The sequence below is a fragment of the Gymnoscopelus microlampas genome (genome assembly GCF_963454915.1).
Source record: "Gymnoscopelus microlampas genome assembly, chromosome: 6".
In the NCBI taxonomy this organism is placed as follows: Eukaryota; Metazoa; Chordata; class Actinopteri; order Myctophiformes; family Myctophidae; genus Gymnoscopelus; species Gymnoscopelus microlampas.
Genome location: NC_139943.1, coordinates 43,411,333 through 43,427,394, shown reverse-complemented (window position 1 = coordinate 43,427,394; position 16,062 = coordinate 43,411,333). Strand labels below are relative to the sequence as shown.

The 16,062-nt window shown below is 39.8% G+C and overlaps 1 protein-coding gene across 5 annotated transcripts; it reads right to left on the bottom strand.

Annotated features, from left to right (window-relative positions):
* Positions 1–16,057, bottom strand: pias1b (protein inhibitor of activated STAT, 1b). Of its 5 annotated transcripts, XM_084059702.1 has the most exons (16): positions 16,022–16,052; positions 14,797–14,980; positions 13,043–13,475; positions 12,599–12,683; positions 12,383–12,430; positions 8,595–8,685; positions 8,370–8,504; positions 8,117–8,222; positions 6,553–6,626; positions 5,193–5,353; positions 4,922–5,052; positions 4,665–4,833; positions 3,536–3,699; positions 3,371–3,408; positions 3,013–3,057; positions 1–1,942 (listed from the first exon to the last, which is right to left on the bottom strand). In XM_084059702.1, exons 3-16 carry the CDS (start codon positions 13,470–13,472, stop codon positions 1,589–1,591), a joined length of 2,031 nt encoding a protein of 676 aa, XP_083915828.1. In that variant the 5' UTR covers positions 13,473–13,475; positions 14,797–14,980; positions 16,022–16,052; the 3' UTR covers positions 1–1,588. The 5 variants fall into 5 exon arrangements, with proteins under 5 accessions (XP_083915828.1, XP_083915826.1, XP_083915827.1 ...); XM_084059700.1 differs by lacking the exon at positions 14,797–14,980 and having other exon boundaries at positions 16,022–16,051; XM_084059701.1 differs by lacking the exon at positions 14,797–14,980 and having other exon boundaries at positions 3,536–3,675; positions 16,022–16,051.
* Between the last annotated feature and the right edge of the window lie 5 nt (positions 16,058–16,062).

Genomic DNA, 16,062 nt, shown 5'->3' with positions numbered 1-16,062 from the left:
TATCTTTAAATAGCATTAATTATATAATTACAAAAGAAATATCACATACAATGACAGCAATGTATATCCACAGATCAAACAAATGCAAAAAAATATATGATAATAAATAATCCTAATTATATGCACAAGTCAGGAGAAAAAGCAAAGGGAGCAAAATAACTTGAATGATTCTTTTCTCAACCATCACAATTGTGATTTCAGTATTCGGCTGCAGCAAATACACTGAACACAAAGTAGGCTGTTCCCGTGTTATGGTTTCACAAAGTAATAAGCATAGCAGGTTCCAACAAATTAACTTCCAGGTGGTTTGCAGAGTACAACATCAGGCATGCAAAGCCAGGAACTATGCCATAACTGTATTCTATAATTGTGAACCCTTCACTGGTCAAAATTGCCTTTATGTAAAAAGCAAGTACTAAAAACCTGACTGAACTCGACACTTGTATGCCTTTTAAATAAAATAAAAAAACTGAGTGGACCAGAGGCTAGCCTTGTCGCAGATGTTGAATAGTCAGGTTTGGAGATAACGCCAACATCAAGTACCAATGGTACTTCACTAAATATAAGTGTATAACTCAATATCAGATAGTGGTCTCATGTTTTTGTGACAAAACAACTTGTCCTCATCCCTTATTTTACATTTAAATAATAGTCAAAATTCATAATTTGGTGACAAAAGCAGGCAGAAGCACATAGATTCTTTGCTAAACAATACACTTCCTTCCCACAAATTCAAATGCCTGGTCCAACAATATTGACCAATTTCCAATTAATATGTATACATATTAATCACACTCTGAACTATAAAACAATCATGTTATTTCACTATAGAAGAGCACGGATAAATTGAGCAAGCAAATACGAGTGCAGATTTATGACAACAGAAGGATCTAGCATCTGTTTTTGCATTTCTAGTGGCAACAACTCCTAAAGGCGTTGGGAATGCTCTTAAAATAACACATATCCAACATAACTTACATCATAAATAATTAATGAAAAATAACAAAATAACAATAACAACCACAGCTTGAATGTCTGAAAAAAAAAAGAAAAAACAGAAAAGAAAATCTACCGTTGTGGTAAAAATAAATCATAGATCTTTCTGCTGTCGAAAAATGTATGAGTACGCACTTTAGAAAATAAAAATAATGTTATGCATTTATCTGCATTTTCTTTATATTCTAAGTATTATGTTCCATAAGTTGTCACCTTGTACAGGTGTGTGTGCACTTTACATTATATAGAGATAATGCCATTGACATGGAATAGTGAAACAAATAAAACGTAAAAACCAAGTACAAAAGGTACAATCTAATCAAAGGACCACATGAAGGTGTGAAAAAAGTCTTCAGTATTCACAGAAAAATATCAACTGAAGTAACTCACTGGACAGGAAGCGTCCTAAGTCTTTATACATACGATAAGTAAAATTGAAAATAGATTTTTCTCTCTGTACATAGCATTGTATTCTTTCGTCTTTTCCACTTCTTCTGTATTTACAAAAGGAACTCCTGTTCCCAAGTTCTCCCACCAGTTGGTTCTCAGTTCTGTGTGTGTGTGTGTGTGTGTGTGTGTGTGTGTGTGTGTTCTAATCGAGCGAGATAACGTCGGATATGGAGCCGTACATGGCCGCCGCTGCAGCCATGGCGGCCGCCTCCGCCGAAGACCTCGACACCGCTGAGATGCCGTGGCTGTCCCTGTCTCTGTCCCTCTCCCGATCCTTGTCACGGTCCCGCAGACTGCTGGAGGACACCAGGCTGCTGGTGCTGCCACTGTTGCTTCCCCCATTGGCACCGGTCAGAGTGCTGCCACCGGGTGTGCCAGGCTGCTCCAGGAACATCTGGGATGAGCCGTAGGGCAGGAAGCGGTTGAGGAGCAAGTCGTGGTCCTCCGAGGCAGAGGCGGACGCGGCCGCTGCCGCCGCCATCACCATGTTGTAATGCTGATGGATCAGACAAAGACACAGAGAAAAGAGTGGGGATGATGACATCGGCAGATACATTTATGTTGTCGTTCAATGGTGTGTACTAGTGATGACAACAGTTAAATGGTCCGCATTTCTATAGGTATGGCCGGGCAGCCTAGTCGGTCCAACCTGTGTCTTTGAATTGCTAGTTTCTGGGTTAGATACTGGGCAGCACTAACTCGGTGTATGGGTAGCCTGGCTCAAAGGAAACTAAGATGTGCACTAAGTACTGGAAGCTGACAGCAGGGGTGGCACTCCACCTCAGAAATCCATCTCCCTGATCTAGCGCCTTACAAGGGGGATAGATGCCCTTGTTGATCGACTGACAGATATAATTAGCTCTTTTACCAACTTATTTCTATAGCACCTTTATCGAAAGGAATTTGCAAAGTGTGTTACATTCACACAATGACAGCAGAGGCAACCATGCAAGGCATCAGCCGGCTCATCGGGCTTAGTTATTCATTGTCTTGCTCAAGGACACTTCGACATAAAAGGCAGGAGGGTTCCAAAACGGCCACTCTATCTGAGCCACTGTTACCCACAAAACAAAATATACTGTATGCATAACAGCGTATTGGTTAATTTGCATAATGTTTCATACAAACAAATACATGTTATCTATTTTATACAATATTATTTTGTTAAATAATGGGGGAGAGGTTATTATTTGAATCACACTTGGGGAGACACAATAAACCATTAGTTTTAGTCTTAAATGTCTGGAAGGTTTATATACTCTGCCAGCTGATCAGAGCAAGCGAGAGTGCACCTAGAGCGAGCCAAAAAAGCAAACAATGGCCAGATGAAAATTAAATGGATTAAGTGTAGCTCAGTTTGGGATCATTTCAGGAAGAAGGAACGATGACAAAGTTGATTGTAAAATTCTTATCGCATTCAATCCTCTCTGTCTTTCTTTCTCCGACTCTCACTCAATCCCTTTCTATCCCTTTCTCAGTCTCTCTCGGTCAACAGATTATGCACTAAAATTGACACCAGAACACATTGAGGCGTTAATTGTCCTTAAAAAAAATATGTAGGCCAACCTCAAGCAGCCAGAAGCCTGGGTCGGTGTTGATCTGTTGACTCCACTGGAAATGTGATTTTGTTTAGTTAGTGTCAACGTCGTATTTCTTTGCCCTGATATCCAGCAGTTTACAACACAATTTAGGCTATTATTATGCCTACATTTTATTTGTCATGTTTAAGGTTGCATTTTGAAAGGAGCCTAAATAAATATAATGTATCATACCATGATAAACATAAATTCTGTGTACACATACATGTGGGTCATAACTTTATTTCAACCTTACTAACCGTTAATAAACTACATAATAATGTCGGCTAAATGTTTGTAAAACTATTCGTCAATCTCATCCCTAGTTCACACACAAGTCTGTTTACCTGATTATCGCCTTGGAGGAAGGAGAAGAAATTAAGATCTGCAAGAAATGAAAGAAGGTGCATTTAGTCCATTTACTGCTTGGTCCATTCTTTGTTAACATGTATTAGCTGTGTTTACGAGATAGTGACGGGATACTTAAGATGGGGTTAAGTGAAAGCTCTAACCTGGCAGGTCGCTGGGTGTGTGATAGTAGTGGCGGTAGTCCTGGATGAGAGGTGGAGGTGGTGGAATGTAACTTGTATCCACAGGCGGCATACTGGGAGCTCTGGTCACAGGGGAGGACTGGCCGTGTAGATTCAACACTCTAAGTGGAGAAAATTTCACATCACTACAGAAACACAGAAGGGTTGGGGGGGGGGGGGGGGGAGAAGAGAAAAATAAGATTTCTTAAAATTCTGTTCATATAACAAACTATTTTAACTCATTCAGTGCTTGACTTATTTATGGCAGTTTGGCTCTGAGTGCCAGAGCCAAAATTCATTGTAAAAAAAAAGTGCTTAGGAGCCGTTTTCAGTAAGAAGTTAAACAAAGAGTGAATGGAGCAGAACATTTTCAAATCATCATATCTTGGGTACTAAGTACTGGAAGCTGACAGCAGGGGTGGCACTCCACCTCAGCAATCCATCTCCCTGATCTAGCGCCTTACAAGGGGGATAGATGCCCTTGTTGATCGACTGACAGATATAATTAGCTCTTTTACCAACTTATTTCTATAGCACCTTTATCGAAAGGAATTTGCAAAGTGTGTTACATTCACACAATGACAGCAGAGGCAACCATGCAAGGCATCAGCCGGCTCATCGGGCTTAGTGATTCATTGTCTTGCTCAAGGACACTTCAAATCATCATATCTTGGGTTCTGAAATTTTTTTTTTTTTTGGACGTCCAGTGGCACAGGGCTTATGATACAACGGACGTCTTAGACGCCCAGTGGCACTAAATGAGTTAAAGTCCCCCTCTCCATGTCTGTTGGTGTTGCATGTTACATTGGCCAAATATCAGATGTGGTTGTAGAACACAGTATTAATGCTTAGGCGACATGCAGAGTGCAAGAAACTAACAGAATTATCATGGGTAAGCTTCAGTAAGACATTAACCAAATAAAACAGCAGATAAGCTGTGAAGCTAAGAAGTGCTGGTACAGTATAGATCAAGGGCATGACATGTAACAAAGGCTTTGTGATTTTAGCCCATGATGTTGTGGTTACGTTAGTGCCTATGTATGTTAACTGTTTGAGCCCATGGTCGATGCCCTATCTAAGATCATGTTTAACTGCTGGTTGGAAGACTCACCCCTTGTTTACAGGTGAAGAGGAGGGTGACATGGAGGGACAGGCGCGTTTAGGAGGAGGCTCATCATCCACCTCCTCGTCCGAGGAGCTGTCCAATGTGAGGTCGATGACGTCCACTTTCCTGCCGTTGTCATTAGACGAGCTATATTTCTGCTCCGTCCGACACGAATCTACAAAAATGAAAGTAAATATTTCTTCTGATCACTATGGAACAGACTCACATTAAGGGTGTGAAAGATTTGCTTGCACGCTACGTACCAGAGTCGCCATTGTACGAAGCAGACAACTCCTGCACCTCTCTCTTTGACCTCATAGGCGACCAGTTCCCATCCTCTTTGAATTGGATCTCATCACTATCTGTACAGCTGTTCAAGATCTCCATGAACAACCTGTAAAAAAAAACAAAAAAAAAACATACATTTATTTGGGAAACCTGACAAAATAGACTTTTATGTCCACACTTACACAGTGTGGATTTACAATTTTCTAATGATCCATGGCTGTGGAGCAGGGTGTAACATTAGCTTACCCGTCAATGATGAGGTGTTCATAGGGTGCCTTCTTGTCACACACCGGACAAACCCAGGTTGGCTTCTTCTCATTCATTTGGAGGTAAAGTGTGGCGTCAAAGCACTGAAGGTGCGAGCACGTCATTGCTCTACAAGGGATAGTCAGTCTCATCTTCCCAAGCTGAAAAATACACATACACACAAATAAAATAAGCTCAAAGTTAATTAATGATAGCATGTTGCAGAACAAAGTGGGTTAGTGCTGATGATTGATTTGTTTTTTTTTTACTGTAGGGTTAGGGTTATAAGATAAGCCAAGTTAAACCTTTATTGTTCCCTGGAGGGAAATTCAGGTATCATAGCAGCATATGAAACATATGAGATTTATATACAGTATATTTAAGGTAGGGTATATTTGTTTACTGGCACTGCTGGGTGAACTGGGTGCACTGCTGGGTGAACAGGCACTTTTATGTAATTACATATATTTCTTTTTTTTTATTTTTATTTTTTTTATAATTTTTATCCCACGATTTTGTAACCCACATTTTTTCACCCAGTGCCAATTGCCTATGTAATCCTGGGCACTACCTACCCTCTGCCAGCCTAGGGAGAGCCCAAGCTGAAGCTCATGCCTCCTTCAATGCATGAGGAGCAAGCAGGCCGCTTCTTATCACCCGACAGGGGGGAGTTTCCCTGGTTGGACATAGCGCGTGGAAGGAACACGTTATTCCAACCAGTTCCCTTCTCCTCCATCAGGCGCCCCGGCTGACCAGGGGGAGGCAGTATAGTGACCAGGATTACTACATGTTTTTGTGAGGGTATTAACTACCCTAGGAGACACGGGGAGAACATGCAAACTCCACACAGAGTAGGCCCTTTCACCAACCCCACCTAGGGTATGGGCGCCGATGACGTGGAGGAGAGAACACGCCCCCAGCGCCCACAGCGTCCCTGGCGGGAATCGAACCCAGGACCTTCTAGCTGTGAGGCGACAGCGCTACCGACTGCGCCACCGTGCCTGGTGGCGCATATATTTCTATTTTATTACATTTCTCTGTTAATTTATTTTATTAGAATGTATGTCATCATTAGTTAGTTGCAGTTATCTGCAGCGCGATTGCCCCTCGGGGACAAAAAAGATGCTACTACTACCTTTGCTAATGTAGTGTAGTAATACTTTATGTCTTGATATATCCTTGAAACCCGGATCTAATTTGCATAGTCCTAGGGCCTAGAAGACAAATTGTTGCCCAAAAAGTAGTTTGGGGCATGCAAGTCCAACTTTGACCACGTACACCGAACATGAGTATATCAATCTAGATAGTTAAATTGAGTAATAGCAGATTCTTCAAAATAAAAGCAGTGTGCAGTATTTACCGGACAAAGGAGAGAGACTCGTAGACTGGTTGTGGCAATCTCACTCTCTGGATCAGCCGTTAGCTTCTCTTTGACTGTGAGATAAACATAAGGAAAACAGACATTTTAGTACGTACAAGAAATCGAATATTTTAGTCATATATGGCTATATGTCATTTTTTATTAATAAATGTTATCACATCTCTTCTCATCTTTATCTTAACATGTGTGTACAGGTATAAGTCTGTGTGTGTGTCTCGTGAACATGTGGATACATGTTTTTATACATTTATGAACACTTATTATTGTTTTGTTTGTTTTTGAACTTGTGCAGAACTTTGGTCGAATACAGTTGTTTTTAAATGTGCTACATAAACAAAATTTGATTTGATTCAACAGTGGCGGTTGACAATACGTTACAAATCTAAAGTTAAAATCAAATGCTCCGGCTGTCAAATTTGTGGTGGCCTAGTTAATTAGTGACAAAACCAGAAAGAAGCGCCCTTTAGGTGTTTGGCCCCTTCATACGTGAAAGCCCCCTGTACCCCGAGAAACTGCTAGGCGTCCTTACAACTATCCCTATCACCTTTGAGTGTAATCTATATTGACCTAGTATAGTGCAAAGATGTAGTCAACAATGTAGTCTTATTTTTGAAAAGCAGAAGTATAATGTGTTGAGTCATTGAATTATGAAAACAATGTTATTACAAATTTGTTTGAATGAATGACAGAGCAGGACTGTATAAACAATTTTGTCATTAACAATATGTATACACATGCACACGAACACACACACACACACACACACACACACACACACTAACAGAGCATCTGTTCAGTACCAAGTCTTACGCCAGGACTACACCAAACAATGTATGCGTGCCTTGTGCGCAGCCTGTGAAAATATCTGCTACACCAGGAAACACAATTGTGCACACGAGTGCAGGACTCGAGAATCATCGACCATTTATAAATATGTGTGGGTATTTGTAGGCTATCCTTCACTTGTTATGTAAGCTATTGATAATAATAAAATAATTCCATTTTATATATCTTATAACTTATATGCAATCAGAATCTTTTATAAACAACCCTTGCGTCGTTTAATCACATTCACAAGCAATTTATCATGTTGGAACCGCAAATTGCTCATTATTAGAGATTATTAGAGAGTTTGGTCGCAATTGGACTTACTGTTGTGTGAGACCCTGCCAGCACAAACAAATACAAACACAAACACACCAGTGTTTGTGTGTAGTTCGATGATATGATTATACTCAATACGGGCAGAAACAACGCCATTTTTTTGTCCCATTCTAAACCAGAATTCACTGTTAGTGGCAGAGGAGAAATGGCTGTTTTTGATGTCTCTGCAACTACAATATATCACCATGTGGACAATCTGTGGTGCCTTTGATTTGATGCCTTTGCGATACAGAGCGTGTGGGGACTTAACGTGTATTAAAATGGAAATAAACTTGAAAGAAGAAGGAATACAGTATGTGTATGCAAGTCTGTGCAAGTAGTTATTTGGTGTGACATCATCAGCTGGATGGTATTACATCAAAATCAAGTAACCACATACTCAGGGCCCTGGAGTGGTCAGGGTTCCGAATTCCTTTGGCCCGTAGCCTTTGCAGCAACACTGTAGATGACTGCTGTCTCACCAGATACACAGCCATGGAAAAACTCTGAAAAAGACCAAAAAGGAAATCAATAAGGTGGGTGGTTCATGCTTAAGTAACTAATACTATTATCACACTTCACAACCTTACATTGTCCTTCAAAGACGTTTCATAGAGACTAGAATGCAAACACAGTGGCATGAATCTCTTTACCCTGCCAATCTCTGAGGTCCATGACACCACAATCGTGTTGGGGACTGTGGTGGATAACCGCACCAGAGAGGTTATGTTGATGGGGCGACTTGGCCTTTTTGGTTCAACTCCATTTTTGGTGGGAGGAAGATATCCCTGAGGAAGGAAAGGCATATATTGCAAATTAGTGCCAATCCTTTGCAATTAGATGCAACATTGGACACAAAATACGCTGTCAGAACTCACCGGTAGGTTACAGGGTTTGCCGTTCACCTTAACACACAGATTTGGGGGGAAATGATCCTCCTGGGGACAACTGGTCTCTGATAAACAAAATCTGGAACAAAAGAACAGTGACTGTGTGAGAAGTAAACTCAGATAGCTGTCAGAAACGCATTTCTAAATGATTGGATAATCTAGCTACAACACTGGACTTTTTTTCCAGTGAGATTTAGATTAGATTTCAATCTATTGTTTTATTTTCTCCCAATTTATTATGACAATTTCTAATTTTCCCGACACAAGTAGTTTCTCACCATTAACCCAACAGTTGTGGAAGGGTGTAGACGAGCATGTGTGGAGACATCTACAAGTTTGAGACTCAGAAACATAAAGATATTTACTAAGTTTTATTTCAGCCAGTGCCACAAATCCCTGCGGGACCACAGGCATGCAGTGCACTCTATTCAATATAAACAATTAAGTAAACTAAATTCTGGAACGCGTGCCTGTTGGTGAAGTCAATTGGATGAACAGTTCTCGAGATACGCAAGGCATACAGACAGAAATTCCTGGAATTTATAGATGGATGCTTTGACTTCTGAAATCCAGCCTCTCTGGAAACTTCTATGCTGCTGCCGCACTTGGCTGCACAAGCGTCATTTTCATACTGCGCAAATAATGGCCATTCATTTGGCATTTAACTCTCCCTACAACTGGAGCTGGGCGATATGGCTTAAAAGGCATATGCGGTATTACAACATTGACCATGGACCACCCATCGACACAATATCAATACAATACACATCATGATGCAGCACTAACGATTCAATACACTGTGATCCTATTAACATTATTTTATATTGTGAGCTTATGTCAAAAATGCAAAAACAAATAAGTGTATAGTATAAACAAAACACCTCAATAAACATAAAAGGTGAGTAAAACTTTATGCAAGCCGTCATGGTTTTTGCATTATATTGCTACAAATAATTAATACATGACTTCATGAACACAGCTTTACTATAAAATTCACATGTCATTTCTTCACTCTTGTAATACGAAGGATCTATAAAGGGTTGGGGTGATGGATTATGTGTAAACCACTGCCATGTTTAACACAATGAGTGCCATAAACGGTCCGGACCGTTTTTCATAATCCAAACGAGGAGTGCCGAAAACGGTCCGTTTTTGACCCAATTTTATTTTTATACGTGGGGCCCACGTGGGGCGCTAAAACGAAACTTTGGGATCATCCAAGGAGTTTCTGAGAAGGAGAGGCCGGATGTGGATCCATGTCAAAAATCCTTCCGGTCGGCCTTTCCAATGTTATCTCCTTGACTAAAAACGTAATATCTCCATTTCTTTTTAACGTGGTGGAAGCGAGCAGCTTTCGATCGGCGATCACGCTACAATGGAGGATCGCGTTGGAAATATTATTGTTCCAGGCGTTAGTCGGGACCCTCCGCCGTCTCGCACGCACGCTTGTTTACATGCACTTCCGCGTCGGGGCTTCTACAGCACGAAACATATCAACGTAAGTGGATGGAAGAAATGCAGGCACTGAACGTAAAATATTTTAATAAATCTCTGGCACCCGATGTGTTAAGAGCATCATATGAAATTATGGTTTATTTACATTTGACATAGCAACCAGGTTGTAACATGGCACTGTAGCTAGTGTTTTAAGAGTTTAGACTTTCAAATATTTGGAGACTCATTTCAGTTACATCTATACTTGTGTCAAATTAAAATGAGGTACGCCAACAAACCGCTCTGCTCACTGCAGCCACACAAAAGGACTAACGACATTGAAACCTTAATTACATACAAATGATGACTTGTGCTTCTATGAACCTAATTCTACATAATTTGAAAACCATACTAATATTGGAACTAGTATGCTGATATACAGACAAATAACGAATATGTATGTATACTCCATGTAGTATACGTAAACATTACAATCACGCATTTCTACACCTTTTAGTTTTTCTTACACACATGGTTAGAAAGCTTAGTATCGCAGTTTTAAAAATATATATAAATGGTTTGTATGCAGTGAAAGTAGAAGTACTTGCCAGTATTATCAGCCCACCACTTCATATCACTTAAGGTGTCATGGAATTATTCAAAGTTTCACAGAATAAACTAAGTCTCTACCAAAATCATCACAAGGATTTTAACAAAAGTTATCGAAATTTGCACAGCAATGTTTCAAATTAGCAACACTTTCTCTCATCACACTCTTTCTCTGCCCTTCCTTCCGCTTAAACTTTTGAAGGATTTTTGAAGAAATGTTTCTGCTATGACTATGGAGTTGAAATTCCCCGACTCCAGATGATCAAAAACATAAAACTACTACTAAGAACACAAAGTGCAAGATCGGCGTCAACTAACAAAAGAGTTTTCCTTGTGCCAAGAAAACCAGTAAGTGCTGAAAAAACACAGCAGATAGACATGGAGGTAGATTTGAATTAAGTTGTAGCCAAGCTTTCAGACTATATCCAACAGTGATGAAGATTTTTTAAATCGTGTTGAAACTCTCTCATCTAATGAAATACCACAGCAAATTTGGCTGAGTTGGTAAAGTATTGCTGGTCAGAAGAATGGATGTATTGAACTCTTGATGACAGAGAAAAACGGTGGTTATTACATTAACTGGTCCCCCAGCGCAGACAGTACACTGAAACGTTTCTACCGTGGATGTATGAAACTCAGGATTTAGTGCAAGGTTCATTATGAAGAGCGCATGATGCAGCTCTGTGTAATTTATTGGGAATGTCCTAATCACAGGGCACATATCCATATCCCTCCTTTTACTCTAAGTTCTTTTGAAAATCTTCGTGTTTGACATTAGTCTGTCACCAACATATTTCCTTATAAAGGGCATAGTAACCCTTAAACGAGATGGGGCTTCCTGGCAGCAGAGGCCTGACCTGGCCACACGGAATCAGTGGCAATATGTAGCCTTTTATATCCAAATAAAAAATAAATCCCATATGGCGGAGGACCAAACAAATGAGTAAACACATGCATGTTTGTTTCGCAACCACTACACGCTCATTATACACGTGCAACACACTCCACCTTTCCGTTCTCCACCCGTCATTTGACCGGGAGGGTACCAGGCATCCTTAACCGTGTGCACCCATACAGTATGTATCATTTTAATCCCTTGCTTGCTGCAAATGACATCAATGGAGTGCACAATAAATCCAACTCACTTTTTACACATACACATACCAGAAGTAAGGATGTATACAGTCACAACAATATCTGTGTTGTTGGAATAAAATTGCATCTCATATCTCATATGAAATCAATTGAATATTCTCTTAGACAGTACTTAGTGTTAAAATGTAATTTTTTCAAACCAGTAATTTTTTATGGTAAATCTTTTGGTGTACCAGTAATTTTGGTTAATCCCACTCTCCCCAACATGATCGAGAATTAAGTTGGAATAAATTAAATGTACAATGTTAGTGAATCAATTTCCCTTACACCGTTGAAAAATACAGTGAACATGAGGATATTTTTTTTTTACATCTGTATACAATTACATGTATCTGTCATCTTGGATAATTTAATATAAAGTATTGCCCAGCACTACATTCAACACAATAAACAAAGTGGAAAGAACTGCCCCAAAATCTGTGGGTAGAAAGGCAGTACTGCTGAGGTGCTTAGAAGACCAAATGCCATGTTTGGAGAGGTACCGTACTAATATAATACAGGGAAATTTGGACAGTGTGAGCACTTCCATCATCTCAAAAAAACTTTTATGAAGGTCAGCATGAGAATGTTCATCTTACCTCAACTGTACTTGAACAGCAAAGTCACATTTGGTCCCGGAAATGTCCCTATAGGATTAACATAGAAGTCAGATGAATGTGATTATTCTGTATACAAACGGAAGTGTTGATGGTCAAACATCTAAGCAAATATACCTTATATATTTTTTGTGGTACCTATTAATTGCAGCTTTTTGCTTCATGTAATAAATCATGATTATGCAGTTCCACACTTACATTGAACTGCTGATCTGTTGAACTTGCTGTGGTGTTAATGCAAAAGCATAACATGTTTCCTGGAACCGTTGACTATTGTCGGAGGCTACAAATGACAAAAAGAAGGATTTAAAAACAATAAAAAATAGTAGCTATCACTTAAGTAAAAACAAAGATGCTATTTGACCTAAACGCACATAAATCTGACATTTAACAAATAATACCGTTTCTAAGAGCCTAATCTGTTCCACTACATGAGAAGTAGAACATTCTGAATAACCTTGTGAGGGAACTGTTGAGTTGTTGCATCAAATCTTAGTATCAATGGGCCTGGTAGCGCCAAACATGACATGGCACAGTCTAGATATCCGTTGTTAACCTGCTCTTACTGTGAGCACATGAGTTTGGTAAAATAATTCCCATTATCAGATTGCTGAGCAAGTGGTGGTGGTAGACTGGACTCACCCAGGCTAGTGGGCTTGATGAGCTCATCCAGCATGTCATAGAAGGGCAATCTCTGGAGCTTGACGTCTGGGTGTACAGGGTGCAGAGCGGAGGGAAGGTGAGGCAAACCCAACTCATGCTTAGGACCAAGTAGAGACACAGGCAGCAGGGGCGAGGGGGCGCCGTGACTGTCATAGCCCAGCTGAGTAAGTCCTGCAGGTAGGTTGGTGGTGGAATGGACGTTGGGCAGGGCTAGGTCCACCGGTGACACCATCTTGGTGGGAAAGCGTCGTCTATATAGCTCCTTGATCTTCATCTGCACAGCGGGGCTGCAGCCAGCCTTCAACAGGTGTAGCGCTTTGGTCAAAAGTTCGTGTTTCCGTCCGTGCTTATTCCGGCCTGCGTACCCCAGCAAAACTTGGAGCTCCGAAACTCGAAGGCTCATAACCATTTGCTAGAAAAAAATAAAAAGAACAAAGTAAACATCCTATAACACAATAACATGGAAGTCTAGTTTCCCTTGTTGACACATAAAGGAATGAACAAGGCTGTGTTCTTCGACTTCTTTCTTTCTTTTTCTTTTTTTTAGGCTTTAACATAATTCTGTTTTCTAATTGTGTCTTTAATCTTTGAACCAAGAAATCATCTGGTGCACTCCAGTCCAGATTATGTCCAGAAATGCAACAGCATTGCAAGCAACACTGTGAACCTCCTGAACACTGTTAGGTTGTTTAAGGCCACAGTGCGAAACTGGGGCTGCAACTATTTTGTTGATTTGATACCGTTGATTAATCGAATAATCAAGAAGGATGTTGTTTTATATATATTTTTTTAAGCTTTTTTTTGTCAATTAAATTAACCACTTAAGCCCTATTTTATACTTCGCTAGTGTTCCAACTAGAAGCATTGAGGGGGTATTCTAATTACAGAGCGACAATCATTAACTTTAAACTTAGAAAAGGGAAGAATTGGAACATTGGAATTATGCATTCTTACCCTATGCTTTTTGTCAAAACTGGTTAAACATAGAAACAGAAAAGCACTTCTAAAGTTGAGTGGATAATTATCTAACGATTTGATATTTTTTCCATAACATAACTTATTATATTACATTATACTAACTACAAATTGTACTACATGCGGATTATCATTATTTTCAGTGACCTACAGTATAACAATTAGGTACGGATCATATTAAACATTGGGTTAAACTGTTATTTGATAATTGATATTAGCATAGTCTACTATGACGTCTTTAAAACAAGTGTTATCAGACTATATAATAACAGTGTTTGGCCAATCACATTTTTGTGTTTTGAATAATTTTAGCCAAGGTGACATGCTATGCAAACCATTCATCTTTCTTCTCACTGTAAGCTTAGTACGGTAAGCAATATGGTAAAGCAGTTGTCTCCATCCCAAGGATGGAAACATGTTACAGTATGTCAACAAAATATACATAGTGGAAAGCACAGAAATAACACACTCCTTTTTAAATAAATGTTGTAATAACCAAATTGATTTGACTTGTAATTGAAAATTCCTAAAAATAAATCTTATCATAACCACTTGTTATGCCAACATAGTTTTAATTCTGTAATATCATTTCGCAATAATCGATATGATGACATATTGCACATATCCCAAATCTCAAGCTGGTGCTGAGTTGAACAGTGCCTGAAAATAGAGAAACATGGCCACACATTCACAATTATACTGACAATGTATATTCAAAGTTGGGGGTCATTGAGAGACAATTACATATCAGTACACACCGACAGTACACAGTGTGCAACACTCCCTCTCCCAGAGGTAAGTGGTGTGGTTGGTTGGTGCAGGTTTATATCATCAGAAAGATACCTCTGTTCTCAAGTTCACTTTGTTCCTTGACTAATGAAGATGCAGACAGCATCAATAGTTTTGTTTTTACATCAGAAATATAGACTTACACTCGTTCACCTAAGAGAAGAGTACATGAAAGACAGGTGTGGAGATGCAACAGGTTAGGTTTCTCACACAATCATCACTCTCACAGCAGATAGCAATAGTTGGAAATGTGGTTGCATAAATAAAAAATAAGAATCCTTCACAAGACATCAGCGGGTGATTCTTGGCCAACCAGCCTTAACCCTTTCAGGCGTGCACAATGTTTTGATCATATTGATCATGTAAATCCAAACCAAATGCCACTTTTGGTACCAGAACTGTAACTATGAAGTGCATGAGAAGAGAGAAACAAGAGTGACAGGACAGGTGTGAGTTTATGATAGGTGATCTTGAGATCAGAATAAAGAAATTTAAATATTTAATTAGCGCAAGACACAGTTTATCAAGACTCACAGCACCGTTTGTTCAAAGCCAAATTCAGTACATTTCAGATGACGGGGGGAGGGGCAATCTGGAATTGAATGAATTAACTGACTGATGCTGTTATCTATCTCTTTGACTAAATTGAAAACTGTAACAATTCTGCGACTTTAACCCAATCATACCAACGTTGATCATAATCTGTAAATCGCATGAATCGGGAACGAACAGCTCAGTTTTTGATTATATTCAGTGGACTACTACGAGCTAATGTAGCTAATGTTCATAAACTGCGTTGATTTACCAGGGAATACACAGATACCGTTGTAGCATACATGGCAGCACAGTTTACAATGTACTACTTAGGTTTGGTGGCTAATCTAGCCAATAACCGAAGTGGAACGGACGACAATAGTGTGGTTTTTATCTCGTTTAAATTCAGGCTTGCCTGTGAGGCCTTGTCTGCAGGAGAGGAACCTTCCCTTACCTAACGGAACCTCGGCAACAATAACAAAGCTAATGCTAACTAGGCAGAAAGCTAACAGTCCGGCCGGTCCGCAAATTACCGCGGTGTTACCGTGAACTTTGGAACAACGTGTGTATCGCCAATTAATCGTGTTTCTATGATGGGTAACACACGCCTTTGAGCGTGAACCGTTTATTTGTCAAATGTAACGCTGGGTTTCGCTTTACCTTCAGTTCCGCACTCTCCGCCATCTTGTTACTCTGGGTGC

Bases quoted from the DNA above. Each gene is read 5' to 3' on its own strand.
- pias1b (XM_084059700.1), bottom strand. From the start codon at position 16,045: ATGGCGGAGAGTGCGGAACTGAAG. The intron at 3,409-3,535 runs GTTAGAGCTTTC...CATTTCTTGCAG, and splicing joins CACACCCAGCGACCTGCCAG to ATCTTAATTTCTTCTCCTTC. The intron at 3,058-3,370 runs GTAAACAGACTT...TCACATTTCCAG, and splicing joins TCCTCCAAGGCGATAATCAG to TGGAGTCAACAGATCAACAC.